General features: G+C 50.5%; 1 protein-coding gene across 2 annotated transcripts; it reads right to left on the reverse strand.

Annotated features, from left to right (window-relative positions):
• Positions 1-2446: 2446 nt before the first annotated feature.
• SLC2A10 (solute carrier family 2 member 10) lies at positions 2447-16666 on the reverse strand. 2 transcript variants are annotated; one of them, XM_088843711.1, is made up of 6 exons: positions 16202-16666; positions 8459-9727; positions 7603-7725; positions 5399-5534; positions 4984-5114; positions 2447-4868 (listed from the first exon to the last, which is right to left on the reverse strand). In XM_088843711.1, the coding sequence occupies exons 1-5, from the start codon at positions 16203-16205 to the stop codon at positions 5006-5008; spliced, it is 1641 nt and encodes a 546-aa protein (XP_088699837.1). In that variant the 5' UTR covers positions 16206-16666; the 3' UTR covers positions 2447-4868; positions 4984-5005. The 2 variants fall into 2 exon arrangements, with proteins under 2 accessions (XP_088699837.1, XP_055294188.2); XM_055438213.2 differs by lacking the exon at positions 4984-5114 and having other exon boundaries at positions 2451-4868.
• Between the last annotated feature and the right edge of the window lie 3601 nt (positions 16667-20267).

Below are 20267 nucleotides of genomic sequence, written 5' to 3' on the forward strand. Positions count from 1 at the left end.
TTTATTTTTCTCGATGTTTTTCAGTATTTTGTATTTTTACAAGCAAACACTGTATTACTATTATTATTGCCGTCATTATTATTATTTTAGGGCTTTCAGTCATGGCAATTGTATACCCTGTGGGTGAGGTTAAAAGCACTTACTATCTGGGTGGATTCTGTATTAGTCACTATTTGCTGTGAATAAGCAATCCCAGAATCACAAGTTAGCACTCCTTTCTCACTTTCAGACTTGTGAGTTGGCTGGCGCAGCCCCACTGCAGGCTACAGGTCGGCTTCAGGACTGTACCAGACTTCGCCTTCTGGGGCCCAGGATAGATGGGCTGGGGTGCCCTGTTGTTATGGTCGATGTAGAAAGTTCCCCAAGGAGAGAGAGGAGACACCCACTGCCTCTTAATGTCAAGGCTGGGAAGTGGCACCTTGTAGCTTCAGCCCACGTCCTATTGGCCAGAGCAAGTCACATGGCCAAAGTCAACATCCAGGGTAGTTTCCAGAGCTTGGCTGCTGTAACAGTGAAGCTGGTATGCCGATAACTCTTTGAGATGCTGATTTCAGTTTCTTCAAACATGTACCAAGGAGTGGATGCTCACGCGATAGATCTCCTTTTAACTTTCTGAGGAACCACCACGCTGACTGCTATAGTGGCTGCAACAGTTTGCAGTCCCCACCCGCGGTGCAGGTTCCCTGTTCTCTACATCCTGGCTGACGTTTGGTATCTCTTCTTTTTTATTATGCTCATCTGCACCGGTGTGGTCTTACTGTGGTTTGGATAGTGGGGTTGAGCACCTTGCCATGTTCCTGTTGGCCATTTGTATGTGTTTGGAAGAAAATGTCTCTTCAGGTCCATCACCCAGTTTTAAATTCGATTATGTGGTTTTGTGCTATTGAGTTGAGTTCCTTATATACTTTGGAGATTAACTCCTTATCAGATTTAAAGTTTGCAGATATTTTCTTCCATTCTGTCGGTTGCCTTTCCCACTCCCTGAGCATTTCCTTTGCTGTGTCGGAGCACTTGGAGGGTGAATGTGAGGCTTTGAGCTCCTGGGCTTCAAGTGGAACCTGCTTGTCAGGCTGGCTGGCTTGTGCATTTTCTGCCCATGTGCTGCAGGTGTGTACATTAATCCAGTATCAACATGGCTAACCTATAAGACGGTGTTTGCAGGGATTCGTCCTAAGGCTGGGATGTGGGATCTAGATTCGACAAGAAGGACAGTGAAGCCCATGAGCCTCTTGATGGGTTCTGGAAAAGCACTGGAGTCAGCATTTAGAGATCAGGGATCTCAGTGAAGTCAGAGAGTTATTGCCAGGGGGAGCATTCAAGTACTAGGAGCAATGTTAGCACACGGTGACCAGGAAGTGGGATGTTTGATATAAAACATTAAGACTGAGTAGGGTTAGAGGCTGACCAGGTTTGGGGTGGAACAGGAGGCTGCTGGAATGGCAGGTACAGGGACCCAGAGAGGCCACGCTGAGGTGTCATCCAAGATGATGATAGAGCTGGAGAGGGTCAGTCTTCTTCCTTGAAAGCCTTGGTTTCCTTATTCACAAAGGAGAAATGGAGAGCCCCCTCCCAAGTCTGGTGACCCATGACCTCAGGCATGGGCTGTGATTGGTTTCATATCTTGTCCATGAATGCGTGGCCCCTCGAAGCAGCAGGGAGATAGTGGGTGGATGTGCGCAGCCTTCTCCTCTGCTGAAGGAACCCGTCCCTCCATCCCTTCAGTCCTTGAAAGACACTTGCTGTGGGGACCTTGCTCTTGTCTCCATGGTTCCAGGCCGACACTGCCAGTGCTCCTCTCCAGGAGGGTCTGATGAGAGAGTAACTGAGGCATCCTGTCTCTTTCTTGGTGCTTAAGACTTCCTTGATCGTTTCCCTCTAGCACTCAACCAAAGACTGGGAAGCACAGTACCCGTGGCACTGGAAATGATTTTCTGTGGTTCACAAACATGTAAATGGACTGAGTCACACCGCTGTTCTTTCAACCCAGACACACTCTTAGGATGGTGCCACTGTGTCCTGAACACCTCTCTCACTTGCTAAACCCCCTTTTTCAGCACAGAGGAGACCTTTACGTTCAGAGCCATCAGCTGATGACCGTGTTGCAAGAGAATCAAATCCAGTGGAACTGGGTTACTTCCATAGTATTTTTATGGTTTCTATTTCTGTAACTGACAGTCTTTTTTTTTGTATTCACCAACATCACCCACAAAGGGTATTTTATACTATTAAATCTGATCATGCCATTCCATTGTCAAAGTTCTCCAGTGGCTCCTCGGAACACTTAGAAGAAAGCCGGAAATGCTTGCTTTCTGGAAGTTCCTTCATGATCCAACCCCTGCTGACCTCTTCCTCCTCTGCATCACTCTGCCCTCCCCTCACTCCTCCTCCGCATTCCTCCAAGATGGAATCTCAGTCTTAGCTCAGGGCCTTTGCACATGCAATACATCCCCCGCTGGATCTATGAGTTTATGACCCTGATCAAAACAGAGGAGAACCACCCTAAGACTGGAAAAGTATCCCCTTAGGCTGACAGGAAAGGAGAACTAAGATGGTTGGGGGCTCCTGCAGAGAAAATTAGGTCTGAAGGAGCCAAAACAGCAGCTGTAACCAATGGTGGCTGGGTAAATGCTGCTAGTGGACTGGTAATAATTGCTCTAGGGGGAAAAAAAAATAAATGTGTATACGTAAATTTTACTGGGATAAAGGATGTCCTGTTGCACAAACCTGACAAATTTACAAATAATAATAAACACTTTATTGTAAACTCCAGCTAGCCAACTAATTCTCTCAGAAATGTTTTCACTGATTTTCCTGTCAAACTCTGGATTTCAAAACCAACTGTCACTGCAATTTAGCCATGATTTCATAAAATCAGACCACGAAGAAATGCTTGACAGCAACACGACTCAGTAAGGAAGTTGCTCACATCACTGAAGCGTGTGTGCAGCTGTGATACAAACGCTAGTTGAAATGTTTGCTCATGTCAGTGAGTAAGATGGAAGTAAAACAAGGAAGATGTGTGTTCAGACTCCTTCACTGGTGACATGAGTCACCTGTTGGCTGAATTGGATAATAATCCCTCCATTTTTGTGTGCCATTCACAATGTATCAACTACAGACACAACAAATTGTTAAGTTTAATTTACATTATTAACATTTTATCCATCACATTGTTGAGACTGGAAAATCAACAAAACAATACATCAAGCCCTGATCTGTCACGTTCCTCAGTCTCTCTGATGCAAAGACACTCCCCGAGGACGTTTCAAGTAACCGACATGAACTCAGAATCGGCAAGGGGTGGGCAGTGCCCCTCCCCCACGCTCCTCTTGTGATACAATACCTGCAAATCACCTTAAGAGCATAGATAAAAGCAAAATGCAGTAAAATAAGGAAGTGATGAGCTCAGAGGATACGTTACCTTGGTTTTTAAGATAATTTAAGTATAAATTTAAATAATTTAATTTTTTAGCAACTGTGTTTAATAATGAGCTTGCAAGAGTCTGAAAATTTAACAATCAGCTTTCACAAGCCAGCACAATTCAGCTCCAGTGCTCTAAGGGAAGCATCTAGAAATGAGAGGAGAGGAGGACTCGGGAGGGGCCGGAGTCCTGTGGGGTGGAGCTATTTGCTCTGTCTCCATTTGACACAACCCTTGTGGCCTGGGCAGTGGTGGGTGACCCTTTACCATGTCCCAAAGGTAGGGACCTAGGTATTGAGGGTAAAGAGAAATCCCATTCACCCTGACCAGCTGAATGGGACTAGTTGAAGGCACACCTGATGGGAGACAGAGGTTAAATACACCCCTGGGGGAAAGTCAACTCCATTCTACAGATGTGTAAACTGAGGCGTGAGGGAATTGTTACTTATTCACGGTCAGTAGCTGCCAAGAGGTAGAGGGCACACCGACAACTGGGTTTGTTAGCTTTCAGACCTATCTCCTTTCTGCAAAGTCCTCCTGTGCCATCCTGGAAACTGTTCTTGGAGCACATGACCAGCACTGTGATGGCCCTTGGATTTCAGGGCACACAACTCTGGAATTCTTCACCTTTCCCCTAATTAAAACTTATCTCCCCTAAAGGGATGACTAGCAACTTGAAAGCAGGGCCCATGCTGATTATCCGTGGCATTGCCAGCATTTAAAATTCCGACTCATTGGCTTCTGAAGAGATCTTAAGAAGCACCTGGTTCAGATCCCCTATTGTACACACAAGGGAAGCTGAGGCCCACGGTCAGACAGCAAGAACCTGCCAGACCTGCTGTCAGGGCTAGAACTCGAGCCTCCTACCAACCATCTGAGTCGCTGGTGAATGACAAGTATTCAGGGCAAGGGAATTGGAGGGGTTGAACAAAATGAGATCTGAGTACCAAAAAAGCAGGTGTTCCCCCCCAAAAGTCCCAGCCCGATGGAGAAAGAGAGCAGATAATATGGTGTCCTTTGCTGGATTTAGGGGTGATTCCAGGAGTGACTTCCTGCTTGAGGAAGCTCATGGAGCAACGGAGCACTGTGAGATGCTCTCGTTGTTTCGTTGCTGTAGGGATGTGCAGAGTCAGCGGGGAACCTGAGACAGGAAGGCAGAGCCTCAGAAACCCTCGGAGCCTGAGACTCAAAACGAAGACTGTGCAGCCCTCAGACTTTCATCCCTTTTGCCCCAGCAAAACAGGCCTCTTCTGGAGCAGGCGCAAGTCTTGAAGGACCATCTAGCACTTGTGTCCTGGGGCCCAGCAAACAGGAAGCTGAAGACTGTCTGTTAAAGCCATGGTTCCAGCACCTTCCAGATGCACCCCCTCAGGAGGCTGCAGAGATCTCGATACGACTGTACTGGACTCCAGCTGAGCTCTGCCTGTGGCCAAAGCTCAGGGGGAACCTGGAGAGCAGAGAGCAGATGGGGTCTGAGGTTGGCAGGGCCTGGAGGCCTTCCCCGGGGGTGATGGGAGTGGACCATGCCTGGGGTCCCCATCCCATCCCCACCCCACTCCTACCTGACCCTTCCTGCTTTCTGCCTTAATGTAAATTTCCATCTTCTGAATGGCCCAGCTGTTCCCCCTGGTCTTCCTGGGTCCACCTGTGCCCTCTACAGCCAGCTCTCCCCATCACAGCCAGACTGACCCTCCTAAACACAAAGACTAGCTCCTGTCACTCCTGCTGGCAAGTGACATCACACCCAACCAGCCTCTCCCACATCACCGCCCTCCAGTCCCATTCTTCCCATCCCACTGAAGGAGAAGAGCTCGTATACAAAGATAGGACAAAAGTCAATGTGTCCAGGCAGTAAGAACAACAGGAAGAGAAGAGAAACACTCTTCTGCAAAGGCAAAGTGTAAAGACTAAATCCCGAAGCAAAGTGCTCACGGTCTGAGGTCACTGCTCCCCCTTGGCCAGCCCTGACCACCTTACCATTTCTTCTGGAATTGCTGGTCTATGTCTGCCAATGACTGGCCTTTTGTTTCTGGGACAAATAAATAGATGAAGCCCAGGCCGAAGACAGCAGTCAGCCCATAGAGCAGGAAGGTCCAGGACAAGCCAATGGCACCTGGAAACAACAGGGTGGGAATGTGGGCGGAGCTTAGCCTGAGCCAACTGGTTGACCCGTGTTCCAGGTGAAACACTGAAAATCAGTTTACCCTGAACAGATGGTAGATTTGCAGAATGACCAATACGCTGTCAGATAAAAGTACCATAAAGCAGGAGTCGGACTGGTTGTCCCAGAGGCAGGCAAAGGGCCAGGGCCCAAATCCACAAAACGTCTGGGACTGAACCTGTGTCTCCCGTGTCGGCAGGCGGATTCTTTACCTCTGAGCCACCTGAGAAGCTTGACCTCCACTTAATCCTTACACCAGCAGAGAGAGAGTGTTGGGCTGGGAGAAGGAGGTCTGAGTTCTAGCCTTCTGATCACCTGGCTAGACTTGGGAAGGATGTATTTCCCAATCTGTGGGATGGGATGAAGGATATGAAGCAATTCTAAGAAGCCCTTCCTCCCCTTGCTTCCTTCTTCCTGTCTCTCCCTTCCTTCCTCTCTTATCTCTCATTCATTCCACATAAAAGGAATGCTTGAAAACTCAGGCACCACTGAGAAATTTGAATTCCCAGAGACTGGGTGTGGGAGACAGGCACGGTGGACGGGTTCTTCCACCAGTATTTCCCACAGCCCCCAAGGGCTCCTCCATTGAAGGGGAAACCCTTGGCTGCAGGAAGTGGGAAAATAACTGAACTCTCAGAACTGTGCCTTGGGGTCCACAGGGAAGGAGCCCCCCCCCCGCCCCAACACCTGGGCCCCGATGACCCCTGGCCTTGGGTCATGAGTATCCTCTGCATCTCAGACACCCCTCCCTGGTGTTCTGGGACCACATAACTCCCACCCCACCCCACCAGCACCCAGACGGGGTTTGAATGCTAGGTAGGAAGAGAAGATGTCACTCAAACCAGATCTGAGCAGAGCTTCCTGCTGGCAGGCGGGCACGAGCCAGTTTAAGCTGGTTTAGAATGAAAAGGAAAGGTTGTGGCTCCTGCTGGTCTCAGACACATTCTCTCCAGGGGTAGGGGTGGGTGGGGAAGTGGACCGTCCCCTCTTCTCTGGCCTGGAGGATTTTACAGCGTGTCTGAGAGTTCTGGATGTTGTCAGGCACTTCTGTGGAGCTTCTACACAAAATCTTATTTGGAGAATTGTTCTGCTGCTGCAAATAGGAAAAAAATGCAAACTCCTCTGCTGTAGAGTGGAAACTTTTAGTTACTAGGGGAGAATGGACTTGTCTTGATGGGGCAGAGAGCAAAGGCCCACACTCAGGGCTCCCAATCTCCGTACGCCCTACCTGGAGAACAAACTCATCCACCCCGCCACCAATCAGGGATGGCTTCCTGGACCGAGGAGAACTGGATGCTTCAGCTCTATCCCCGCTTCAGCCTCAACTCCCAGGTTGTCAATAAAGCCAATTACCCGCCCCCCACCCCTCCGCTGCTGACTAGCGGGGCCTGGAATGAAGTGGAAGCTTCGCAGGCCGTATCTTCCGTTGTCGTGCTCTCTCCACACCTCTCATTCTTTCACTAGCACCTCAGTTTTCCTTCGGGGAACCCTCCCCCAACGCTCAGTCCATGCAGTGGGGTGGCTAACACCCCACCTTGTTCAGACTGAGTATGTGGCCCAAGGCCTGGGCATCAGAATATTGCAGCCTTCCAGTGATGGTTCAGTGATGGGCACATGATCTTGCTGGGCCAATGAGAGTCAGTCCCAGGACATGAGTTAGAGCCATTGGAAAAGACAGGCTCTCCTTCCCGGGCGGCTGCCAAGATGAAGAGCCCCGCTTGTGGTCATCTTTGCAGCCACGCAGTGGGTCTGCCCCAGAATGAAGCTCACAGTGCAGAAGGCAGAGCCAAGAAAGTACGAAAGCAGACCCACAGTTTTGTTGAAGCTTCTGGATCAGTCATGGTTAAAGACAGCGACCCTCCTCTTTTCATGACTTAAGACAAAAACATTACCTTTTGCTCATAAACTGGTTTGCACGGGATTTTCTGTGACTTATACCCAGACGATATGGAAGCCTGGGCTCTGTTTGGGGGCAGTTGTTTCTGGATCTTGGGCCAGGGAATTAGGGCAGAGGACTCACCGATGAGGTCGAGGAAGGAGAGGCTAATGAAGAGGTTGGCAGCCCAGTTGAAGCTGTTGCAGAAGGCAAAGGCCCTCCCTCGGATCTCCACGGGGTAAATCTCGCTGAGGACAAGCCAGGTCACTAGAACAGGAGGGCAGAGAGGATGCCTAGTAGCCAGGACCCAGGGCCGGGCACCCACAGTCCAGCAGGCATCCCCCAACAATGGGACTCATGCAGGGTCAGGCCCCTGACACCCATTTCTCCCTGCTGTTTCCCCTACGTGGCCATAAGATTCCCTTTAGAAGGACCAGTGACCTGGGTCCCATTGGTTTCCTGGGACCCCACACTTTCAGTGTCCTAGGCAAACTGGGATGGTTGGTCACCCTATTTATTAAATTCCTTTCCAGTCAGCCCTTGGGGGCGGGAGGAGAAGGGGACGACCGAGAATGAGATGGCTGGATGGTAACCAACTCTGTGGACATGAGTTTGAGTGAACTCCGGGAGTTGGTGATGGACAGGGAGGTCTGGCGTGCTGTGATTCATGGGGTCGCGGAGAGTCGGACATGACTGAGCGACTGAACTGAACTGAACTGAACAGCCCTTCTGAGTAAGCTATCCAGGGGCACTTTCTGGCTTTATAAAGCTTAAAAGATTTGGGGTCTTTGTAAGGAAGAAAATATGACAGACACAAATTAGGCTCCTGCCCTTGGAAGAAGTAGCTTCAAGGAAGCAAGGAGCCCTGGGTTCTGAGTTCATTGTTTTCACAGTCACGCCACCTCTGGTCCCCTCTGAGACCCTGACAGGTTCAGTCCCCAGGCTTTCCGCTAGGAGGGGTAGAAGGCTTCCAAGTTACCTGCAGAAGACTCCCACTTACCGGGTCCAAAGCCAATGGAGAAGGCACTCACAAAGACCATCATGCAGACCAGTGCAGCCCAGTGCAGCAGGGCATGCTTGGGAACGGGAGAAGGGCCTGCAGGGGGAGTGAGGCTTAGGACTGTAGGGTCCTCGGCTCTGGGAGGAGGCCTGGTCTTCTCAGAGGTTGACAAGACTGGCTGCCTGGGGCTCTGGTCGGTTGTGGGTGGCAGAGGTGGAGCCAAGCCCCTGGGCAGGCTTGAGTCTCCAGGGAGCCCTGACAGTCTGGTGGCGTTAGGCATGGCCAGGCAAGCTGGGCCCGAGTGCAGGGGCACAGCAAAGCTGACGAGGCCGAGGCCGCTGACCGACAGGGCCATGAGGGCACAGCCTGCAAGGAGCAGTGCCCTGCGGCCAGCTCGATCCACCAACCCCATGGCTGTCAGAGTAGCTGCCACCTTCACCGCACCGAGCCCCACAGAGGCCAGCACAGCAGAGGAGCCTCCCTGGAAGCCAACCGACCGGAAGATGGTGGAGGCATAGGCGAGCACGTTGGGCTGCCCGGTCAGCTGCTGGAAAAGCACCAGCCCCAGCCCCACGATGGTCCGGCCCCGCATGTTATCCCGGGCCCTGAAGAGGTCCACAAAGGCGTATCTCGGCCTCCCCAGGTCCAGCTTCGTGGCCTCGCCTCCCTGCAGCAGGATGAGGTCCTTGTGGGCTGCAGCCCCGACTGTACCAGCGGGGAGGAAGAGGAGGCTGAGAGACTGCAGGAGAGCGGGTGCAGCTGCCCAGCCAAACATGTGCCTCCACCCGCTGGGGGCGCCGGCCAGCGCGTAGTTGAGCGCGTAGGAGAGCAGGATGCCCACGGTGATGCCTGCCTCGTAGAGCGCCACCAGCACTCCCCGCTGCCGTGGACCCGCCAGCTCGGACACGTGGATGCAGCAGGCCATGGAGGAGAGGGAGATGGCGAAGCCAGCCACCGAGCGGCCCAGGAGCAGCCAGGCCAGGGAGCCGGCCAGGCCCAGGCTCAGGCTGCCTGCCAGCAGCACCAAGTTGCTCCCGAGGATGGCTTGCTTCCGGCCATAGCGGTCAATGAGGCAGCCCCCTACCAGGGAGGCGAGGAGAGCCCCCAGGAGCAGGCTGCCCACCAGGAGCTCCTGCTGCGAGCAGCTCAGCCTGAAATCAAGCTGCAGCGGCAGCAGGGCACCCGATATGACTGCCAGTTCATAGCCAAAGGTCAGGCCGCCCAGCAAGGACACCGAGGCACAGAGGGGCAGGAGGAGTGAAGGTCGGCCTGAAAAACAAAAGCGACAGGCCGGGTGCAGAATGTTTCCATGCCAGAGCATCCAACCGTCCACCCGTCCCTCCCTCTCCATCTGTCCTCCATCTATCCGTGTACCCTCTACGTATGCATCTATTCATTCATCCCCCTGTCCATATGCCCACACGTGCACGCGCGCATGCAGCCGCTTCCTCCTTCATCCTTCACCCGTCCCTTCATCCACCTCTCCCCCATCCTTCCTTCCATCCATCTCCCCATCCGTCCATCCATTCCTCCCTTCATCCGTCCACTCCATCTGTTCATCCAGTCATTGATCAGTTTACCTTCATCATCCACTCCGCCATCCATCCACCTACTTCCTCCACCACATATTCTTCCACTCCTTGGTCCCTTCACCTACCCCTTAATTCACCCAAACATCCATCCATTTATTGATCCATCTATCCAAAACTATATCCATCCACCCATCGTTGTATTCTGTTTACCCAGATGCACACACACACCCCCATCCATTCATTCATCCATCCAATCACTCAAAAAATTATCTGGCATCTACAGCACACTAGGCTGTGTTCTTGGGGCTGGCAATACAGTGGTGTTTTCAAGGACCGGACATTCTAGTAGAAAAAGGCAGATAATAAGTGAATAGGTGATAGGTGTCATTAAAAAAGGAAAGAGCAGGTAATGCCGGGAAAGACTGAAGGCAGGGGGAGAAGGGGACGACAGAGGAAGAGATGGTTGGTTGGATGGCATCACCAACACGATGGACATGAGTCTGAGCAAGCTCTGGGAGTTGGCGATGGACAGGGAAGCCTGGCGTGCTGCAGTCCATGGGGTTGCAATGAGTTGGACACGACTGAGTGACTGGGCTGAACTGAAAGGGGATTGAGAGTGATGTTTTAAATAGGGTAGCCAGCCAGCTAAGGCATCTCCGAAGAGGGAAAACTAGAGCAGAGATCTGAATGAAGTCAGGGTGAAAGTCGTGTCAAGTATGGGAGAAGAACACTCTAGACAAGGGAATAGCAGAAACAAAGGCTCTGAAGCTGGACAGTTTGGGGCATGTTTGAAAAATAACTATTAGTAGTTAGTACTCCTATGGTACTAAGTACCAGGCTCTGTTTTAAGGGCTTTACGTGTATTGACTCATTTAATTCTTACAACAACCTTAAAATCTACTATTATTAGCATCATCCTCCAAGGTACAGAGAGGTGAAGAAACTTTTTCTTGGTCACACAGCAAGTAAGTGGCAAAGTTGATGTGACTAGAGAGTTCAGGCTTTTAATCATGGCCTATTGAGCAAGGAGGCCGGAGTGGCTGGAGACCAGTAAATGAGAGTAATAGGTGATGAGGTGGGAGAGGGAGGCAGGGGCCAGATCAGGAGGACATTGATGAATTTCACTCTCAGTGGATTCTAGGCACTTTTTTAAAAATAGAACTCTTAAAATGTGGCCAGTGTAATTGAGGAACTGTGGTTTTAATTTTAATTAAGTGTGAAAATACTCACATGTGGCCAGCAGCTACTGTACTGGCAGAGCAGCTAAACAGGTTGCTCTTAATTTTTAATTCACATATTTAAATATTTCTGGAAGCATCTAGAGTAATCCAGACATATCTGTCTCACCCATCCCCTACCCTGGACCTGACAAGAACATTCATAACATTGTAGTCAGATTTATGGAGTATTTGCTCTGGAGTAGGCACTGCTTTGAGCCCTTTTAGTGGACTAGCTCATTTAATTATCACCGCAACTTTATGAGGTGGGCTTCTGTATTATTTATGAGGGAGTAAACTGATCACCGTGCTTCTCAGGTGGCGCTAATGGTAAAGAATCCTCCTGCCAATGCGGGAGATGCAAGACACCTGGGTTTGATTGGGAAGGTCCCCTGGAGAAGTGAATGGCAACCCACTCCAGTATTCTTGCCTGGAGAATCCCCATGGACGGAAGAGCCTGGCGGGCTACAGTCCATGGGGTCACAAAGAGTAGGACACCGCTGAGCAACTGAGCACACACATACAAACTGATTATCGGAGACATGAAACGACTTGTCTACGAGGAAGAGTATTAATGGGAAGTAGGTAGGCTGCAGTCCGTGGGGTCGCTAAGGGTCGGACATGACTGAGCGATTTCACTTTCACTTTTCACTTTCACACATTGGAGAAGGAAATGGCAACCCACTCCAGTGTTCTTGCCTGGAGAATCCCAGGGACGGGGGAGCCTGGTGGGCTGCCGACTATGGGGTCACACAGAGTCGGACACGACTGAGGTGACTTAGCAGCAGCAGCAGCAGCAGCTTGTTGAGATTCAAAGCCTGGCAGTCTGGTTCTGCACTCTGTACCTTTAGGCACTCCAGTAAAAAACCTTGGCAGAATAAAATTTCACTGTTTTCTCACTTCTGCCTCACCCCATCTATGTTAGGCAATTTTTGTGCAGGGGTGGGGAGAGGACTTCCATGGGTGGAGGAATCACCTCCCCCCACCCAGCTCATTTTTCTCCCCATCACCTCTGCCCCCCAGGAAACAACCCCCTACCAGTCCCTGGCTGGCCTAGTCCTTCCTCTTCATGACCATCAACCAACGCCCTGGGGGGACCATGCTGCCCAGGTCCTGCCCCTTGTCACCCCCTTCCGCCCCACCTCCCTCAGTTTCCAGAGTTCACTGCCAGAAGGGAAGGTTCGTCCAGGCCATGTGAGGCAATCCCATGAAAACACAGAACTTTTCTGCCATGTCCTGGGTTCTTCTGGAGGTGGACAGGATCCCAGCCAAAGGGCCCAGGGGCAAAGCTGACTGTCCACAGGTTCCACCGGAAAATGATGAAGGACAGACTCAGGTTTCAGTGGTAAGAGCAGAACAGCAACAATACAGGAAGATCAAACAGTAATAATAACAAGTATCACTGACAGAGTGTCTCCTCTCTGCAAAGACTCCAGGCGCCTTCTCTCAAGTCACCTTGGTGACAAGTCTAGGTGGTATTGCTCCCATTACCCCCATTTGACAGATGGGGAAACTAAGGCTCAGAAACTTGGTGCTCTGTGAGAAACAAAGTGTTCTCACAGCTGGGAAGCAACAGGATCGGGACTCAAACGCTGTCCCATCTGATTCCCAAACCCACGCATTTAAGCTTTCCAAGGCTCCCACAGCCTACTCTGTTAAGTCCTGACTCATTAGCATGACCGCCCAGTCCCTGCACGAGCTGGTGGCCCCAGCCCACCTCCTTGGCCACCTCCCCTCTCCACGCCTACCCCCACCCCTCCAACACACCCTGCAAACACTCGTTTCCAGCACACATCGTAGCATTTCACACTACTCTGCCCGCAACACGACCTGGTCCCTCTCTTCCTGACCTGTGTTCCCCAAATGCTTACTCATCCTCTTCAGTCCTGGGTCACCTCCCTGAGGGGCTCTGGTAATACACATCTGAGATTTGATCTCAGTCCCCCATGCTCTGTGGGGAGCTGCCTTCGCCTCTCCTGTCTTCATCTCTCAGTCTCTGGATCTGGGTAGACTTGACCTCCCCACCTCCACCCCACCATCATCTGGCTCCAGACATTGTGTCCGTGACCCAGATCTGACTAGCTAGCCTTGGGCAGTGGTGATGCCATGTGGCTGACCCTGAGCCAGTGAGAGACAGTCCAGCCCAGGGTGGTTGCTTATTTGGGGTTCTGAGCTAAACCTGCCTGGAGCAGGGAATCCTGACTACACTGCCTGAGCTCCTAGATCCAGCCATGCCTGAAGTCATGAATTTTTCCAGGACCAATAAATAAGTACCTTTTTTTTTCTGGTTAAGCTAATTTGACAGAGACTCTAATTCATGTACATCTTCCTCAACTTTCAAGTCATATTTTTCACTTCCAGCCAATTCTGCTTTCTTCTGCATTTGCTCACACCAAGCAATTGTGAAATTGATGTGTTTTCCTTATTAAATGGGACACGATAAGAACAGAGACTTACTGCCTCTGTGTCTCTAGGCCCCAGCCCCACCCTGAAACCCTGAAAGATGGGCCAATTAAAGCTTCCACTGAGTGAATTTAAAGATTGAGTCAGGATCCAGGGCTGTATCTCCACGTCCCATTCCAAGGACTGTGTCAGATACATTTGAACTTAATTTAATGCTCTAGAGCAGCCAGAGAGATCCTGTGATAGCCCAAGTCAGGCCACATCATTCTGCCCAGAGCCCTCCAAGGATCCTCTTTTGCTGTGAAAAAAGCCAAAGTCCTGACAGCGACCTTCAAGGCCCCATAGGACCTGCCTCCTCTCACTGAGCTCCTGCCGCACCAGCCTCCCTGCGGTTCCTCCTCACTCCATGCCCGTCTCAAGTCAAAGCTTTTTACCAGGTCTCACCTGTGCTAGGAAAGCCCTTTCCCTCCATTTCAGCGACCCCAACCCTGCTTCCCTCTGGTCCTGCTTAAGCATCACCTTTTCACGAGGCCTTCCCTACTGCTCTACTTAAAACTGCAAGCTCCCATGGCATCCAGCACTTCATATTCCACTTTCCTGCTTGTTTTCCTCCATGGTACTTGTCATCATCTGAAATAACTATACATTTTACAAATTTAGGGGGCTCAACAACCAGAATGTCAGCCGTAAAGGGACAGGAATTCTTTGTGTGTTCTCAGTTGTCTCCTGATGCTGGGGACAGTTCCTGGCATACAGTAGACACTCAGTAAATACTGGTTGAGTAAACACATGATTGAATAAATGAGTGAATTCAGGACATAGGGAATCCAGACAGGATTTGGGCTCTTGAGCATCTTGGCGGATTCAGGGTCTGGAAGTGGCCATGGACAGAAGTGGAGTAAATCCTAGCCTCAAAATTATGACGGCCCAGCTTGAGTTTAGGTAGTAGATGGTTCAGCAGGTAAACAGTCTGCCTGCAGTGGAGATACAAAAGACCTGGGTTCGATCCCTCGGTTGGGAAGATCCCCTGGGGGAGGAAATGACAACACACTCCAGTATTCTCGCCTGGGAAATCCCATGGACAGAGAAGCCTGGTGGGCTACAGTCCATCGGGTCACAAAAGAGTAGGTCACAACTGAGCGACTAAACAACTTCCTTTCTATGGATTGTCTGTCTAAATATAGTATGTGAAACCGGCTCACGCTGGATGAAGTCCCTCAGTTCTTGAAAGCAGAGCTTCCCGGGGAGAGAATCAAGGGGCAGGTGGAGAGGAAAAACCTAGGTCATGGCTGCACATGTCACCAGCCGCAAGTCGCAGGGCACCTTCAGTGGGTGACACTAGAGCAGCATCTCACCCAGAGGCACAATGAATTGGATCCCTCCCCGACCAGACCTGCCATGGCTTCCCTTGAAACTCCAGGGGAAAGCCAGAAGTGAAACTGACCTGACAGCTGGCTTCCAAGTGTCCCAACAACAGGTGATATAAGTGAGACTGTTGTTGATACTATAGCCAGCTCACTTCCTTTTCCAGAAGCCAGACCTGTAGCAGCTGCCTTAATTCCTACATTAACCCTGTGTCACAGACACTGGAGCCTTTCCCATTCTACAGATGAAGCAACTGAGGCACAGAGAAGTAAGGACATTTGCCTAGGGTGACAGTTTATCAAGTCACAGAGCAGATTCTGAACTTGAGTCGTCTGATACCAGAGTTCCAATGCTGGGTGTGATTAAAAAAAAACAAAACTCACATTAACAAATCATTTACCATGTGCAAGTGGTATATGGAGTATTTCAGTTCATATTCTCACGTCATTCACATGGCTTCCCTGTGATGGGGTGTTTCCTGGTGACTGTTTTGGAGATGCAGAAACTAAGGTCAGAGAAGTTAACTACCCTGTCCTAGATCAGGATGCAGCTGGGAAATGGGAGAATGAGGGCTGGGACCTCCCACCCCGTGTTTCTGACCCCCAAATCTACATACAGGTCCACTGAGTCCCCAACTCCCAAACCAATGTCTGCCAGATAGTAGGTGGATCAATGATTGACCTTTCTGAATCCAGAGAGAAAAACACAAACCTTAGTCCCCCAGAGCAACAAAGAAGTTTCCTAACCTTCCCCCTACCTCCCCGCCCCCACTCTCCTCTATCTCCGGTCTATTAGGCATCTGACAGCAGAGGTTTTTGTCCGTTTTGTGTAGAGCAGCATCCCAAGCCTAGAACAGTACCTAGAGGGAAGTGCTCTGCGAATCCACGAATGAGTTTGCTCCTTTCGGAGCCTCTTCGACTGCAGAATAGGAGCAATTTCACTCACTGGTGGGACGCTGCAAGGCTTCAAGCGGTCAGGAGAGGGTAGGGCCCCGGAATAAGCTCCCGGTATCAAGTTAAGGAGCCCTCTCAGGTCACTTTTTTTCTGTGCAGAAAGGATCGTGGAAGGAAATGGGCCCAGGTCCCTTCCCAGCCCCCAGCCAAGGCCTGCTGTCCCGGCGGCCACCCGAGTGGGCGGTATCTGGTCTGGGTGCGCGCGCAAGGGTGGGGTCGCGGGGCTTCCCTGGCCGAAGCACCCCTCTGCCCGCGGCGCCGATCGCGACTTACCCATGGCGACCAGGGCTCCCGAGGCGAGCGGGGCGTGCTGCGGGGCTGGGTGTGCATCGCCCCCGCCGAGTCCCCGCCTCGGCAGCCGCAGCCGGACAAACTTTCCGGCCCGCCTCCGTCCCTCCCTCCCCGCCACGTCGGCCAGCTCAGGGCCCCTGTGCTCGGGGGGCGGGACGGCGGTGCGCTCGGCCCGGCTGGGACCCCACCCACCGTCATCCCGGTTGCGGGTGGGGAGCCCACAATTTGTCCTACTAGAGGGGGAGCCTGGTGGGCTTCCGTCTATGGGGTCACACAGAGTCGGACACGACTGAAGTGACTTAGCAGCAGCAGCAGCAGAGGAAAGGAGTCCGGATCACTGCGGTCCACGCTAGTTTGGCCTCTCCAGCGAGCGTGTGTGTGTGCACTCACACACACACTCATGCATCCACACTGACACACACACCCACTTCAGCCGCTCACGCTCTCACGGATTCATTTTCCATTCATTGAACACTTAGGTTTGGACACCTCCCACCTGCCCTCAGGCACTCTCCTAGGTCTTGAGGATGGGCTGGGAGAACCAGAAAGACAGTTCGTTCTGTTCCTGTGGAGTTTACTTTCTGGTGTGGGAAGCAGAAAGATAAATAGCCAAAAGAACCAGAGAAATACCACCTAGTGATGAAGGCCAGGCAGAGAATTAAGCTAGGGTGCTGGGTTAGGCAGCCACAGGTGGCTGCTTTAGCTGGGGGTGGGGAGGGGATTTTTTGAGCTGAGATCTCCTCTTCCAGACAAAAGGGAGACCACAGGCAAAGGCCCTGCAGGGAGGAGCTTGTGCAGCATAATGACGAATGAAGCCAGAGTGTTTGGAGCACGGGGGAGATAGCGTCTGAGGTGCATGCATGCAGGCTAAGCCGCTTTAGTCTCTGTCCGACTCTTCACCACCCTATGAACTGTAGCCCCCCAGGCTCCTCTGTCCATGGGGACTGTCCAGGCAAGAATACTGGAGTGGTTTGCCATGTCCTCCTCCAGGGGATCTTCTCAACCCAGGGATCGAAGTAGAGGCTTTTATGTCTCCTTCATTGGCAGGTGGGTTGTTCACCACCAGTGCCACCTGGGAAGCCCAGGGTCCAGGGTAGGTGTTGGCAAACCCAGATCATTTAAGTCCTTGGGAGGCCGAGGTCAGGATGAGATTTTATTCCAACTGACCCAGAAATAATTGGGCAGTTCTAGCAGGTTATAGGGAGCAGGAGTGAAAACAGGGGACCCTTTAGAGGCTGTTGCAGGGTGAAAAGGTGACATTGATGTGGACTAAAGTGATAGCAGTGGGGCTGGAGAAAAGTTAGCAGACAGACTCGATAAGGGAGGATGGACTGGCAGAGGAGTATTTTATGAATGAAGAAACTGAGGCAAAGAGAATTGAAGTACCTTGCATCATTAACAATACATAAAATCAATAGTGCTTAAGGACACACACTAGCATAAAGCTGATCTTGAAGTCAAGCTTATGGGGGAAACCACGCTCTTATCCATCAAGCTCTACTGCCTTTCTGGCATGGAGAAGAGCCCAAGGAGGCCTCTTGGCTTTTGCCACGTGATAGTTCCTCCTTCATGTGCGTATCTGGAATTGTCACCAGGAGCCTAGGCTGTTCCATTCCTGAGATAACTTGTAGAAATTATATGATTTAAAAGGGCAGGAAGTCTTTGATCTTCATGGTTTGCATTATGTCAGGAGGATGTTTGTAAGTCTGCTGTCGGGTTCTCTCTCTCCTAGAGAATAGAGAATCTCTCTTCACTGGTTGCCCCAAATAAGAAAGAAAAAGTTCTAATTGGGCATTTTGGTAGGCGTCTTCAAAAATGACTTCCCTTGGACTTTCCTGGTGGTCCAGTGGCTGGGAACCCACGTACCAACGCAGGGAACATGGGCTCAATCCCTGGTCTGGGAAGATTCCACATGCCATGGGGCAAACTGCAAGCTCACGAGCCAGAACTACTGGGTCCACATGTTCTAAAGCCCATTCTCCACCACAAGAGAAGCCACTGCAATGAGAAGCCCACACACCGCAACTAGAGAGCAGCTGCCACTCACCGCAACACTGCAACTAGGGAAGGCCCACATGCAGCAATGAAGACCCAGCACAGCCACAACAAAATTAAAATAAATGAATAAATAAATTTTTAAAGAAAAAAACATTATTTTAAAAAATGGCTTCCCTTGAGGACCTAGTAACTCATTTCTAACAAAAAGAATACAGCAAAAGTGTACTCTAAAATGTTTGTCATTTTAGAGATCAGGTTATAAAAGATGGTGATTGCCATCTTGCTCAACCTCTTCTGATCACTTACTCACTCTGATGAAGCCACCTGCTGTGTTATGAGTTGCCCAGTGGAGAGGCCAGTGTGGCAAGAATTGAGGGTGGCCTCCAGGCAATAGCCAGGGAGGAACTAAAGCCCTCAGATTAACAATCTGTGGGGAACTAAATCCTGCCACTAATCAAATAGTCATATAAGCAAACAAAAAGGCAACACAAAAGAGATTTACAGGTACTCCGGGAACTATTAAGTTGGGGTTTCCCTTCTATGAGAAGTCAGGGAGGGCTTCCTGAGGAAGTAACATTTGAGCTGGAAATGGAAAGATGCCTAGATGAGTTTAGGCAACCAAGAGAAGGAAGAGCACTTCTGATGTGGGAAATAGCAGGTGCAAAGGCCCCATGGCAAGAGGGAGCCTGACAAGAATGAGACTGAGAGAAGGCAAATGTGTTTGAAGATCCCAGAGCAAAGGGGAGTTTGGTGGGAGATGAATCTGAGAGAGGGACACAGGGCCCCATGCAGGACCTCATGGGTCTTTATCTGAAGCACAACAGGGTGCCACTAAAAGATTTTAAACTAGATTTCCGATGGTAGAAGTCAGAACCAGTCTGACTATAGCAAGCCTGGGATTTTAAATATGTTCGCACAATGGATTTTTCTAAAGGACGATGTTGGAAATTGGAGGAAACAAAAAGTCCCAATAAACTGAAAAGGTATCTTGAGAATGGAAAACAAGGCAGGCAGCTCCATGTAATCAAAGGATAAGCTTATTATAAGGTAACTTACAGGGTAAAATCAAGTGGACAGCGATCCAGAAGTATTTGCAGCTGCACTTTGCACCTTCAAGAGGCCATTGGGACAATTTTATAGTTAACCTACGGTTTAGGGGGTACATCCTTGGAAACAGGAAGTGCATTCCTAAGTCAAGATTTATGAATGGGTGCTGGAGAAGACTCTTGAGAGTCCCTTGGACTGCAAGGAAATCCAACCAGTCCATTCTAAAGGAGATCAATCCTGGGTGTTCATTGGAAGGACTTATGCTAAAGCTGAAACTCCAATACTTTGGCCACCTCATGCGAAGAGTTGACGCACTGGAAAAGAATCTGATGCTAGGAGGGATTGGGGGTAGGAGGAGACAGGGACGGCAGAGAATGAGATGGCTGGATGGCATCACTGATTCTGTGGACATGAGTTTGAGTGAACTCCGGGAGTTGGTGATGGACAGGGAGGCCTGGCGTGCTGTGGTTCGTGGGGTTGCAAAGAGTAGGACACGACTAAGCGACTGAACTGAACTGAACGGAACTGAACTAGTTTTTGCAGGAACCAAGAGTACATCAGCAAAGGTCTTCATTGTTCGGAGGCTAACAAAGCATAGAGGCCACATGGACCTAAAAATCACTGATGACAGAGAAGAGATTTACTATACAGAACAGCCATAGGTAGGGTGAGCAGAAGAAAGAAGAAACTGAACAGACCCCAAGATGGCCTCAGTTATGCTAACGACCATACAGAGCAGTTCAGACAGATTTGGTAACCATGGAGATGACCATATGGACACTAAGAATTATGATAATGAAACTACAAACTTGGGAAACTGGGTTTTCCAAGCCAAATAGAATTGGTTCTATAGGAGCTTCAAGTAGGCAGAACTGATGAAAGGTGCTGGAAACCACATTTGGCCAAAACAAAGGGTCTGATGTTTAAAAGGTTACCTTCCCTGAGTACGAATGAAACGCAGGGACTGTGAAGTGCAACTCCCAGGATCCAGATAGATTGCTGA

The sequence above is a fragment of the Moschus berezovskii genome, chromosome 15 (assembly GCF_049115385.1).
Source record: "Moschus berezovskii isolate FMDL1 chromosome 15, NW_MosBer_1.0, whole genome shotgun sequence".
In the NCBI taxonomy this organism is placed as follows: domain Eukaryota; kingdom Metazoa; phylum Chordata; class Mammalia; order Artiodactyla; family Moschidae; genus Moschus; species Moschus berezovskii.

What these genes read in the sequence shown, in the direction of transcription:
- SLC2A10 (XM_088843711.1), bottom strand. An exon ending in CTCCATTGGCTTTGGACCCG is followed by an intron (nt 7,726 to 8,458) that starts GTAAGTGGGAGT and finishes CTCCTGTTCTAG; the next exon opens with TGACCTGGCTTGTCCTCAGC. An exon ending in CTCCTTCCTCGACCTCATCG is followed by an intron (nt 5,535 to 7,602) that starts GTGAGTCCTCTG and finishes TGTTGTTTCCAG; the next exon opens with GTGCCATTGGCTTGTCCTGG.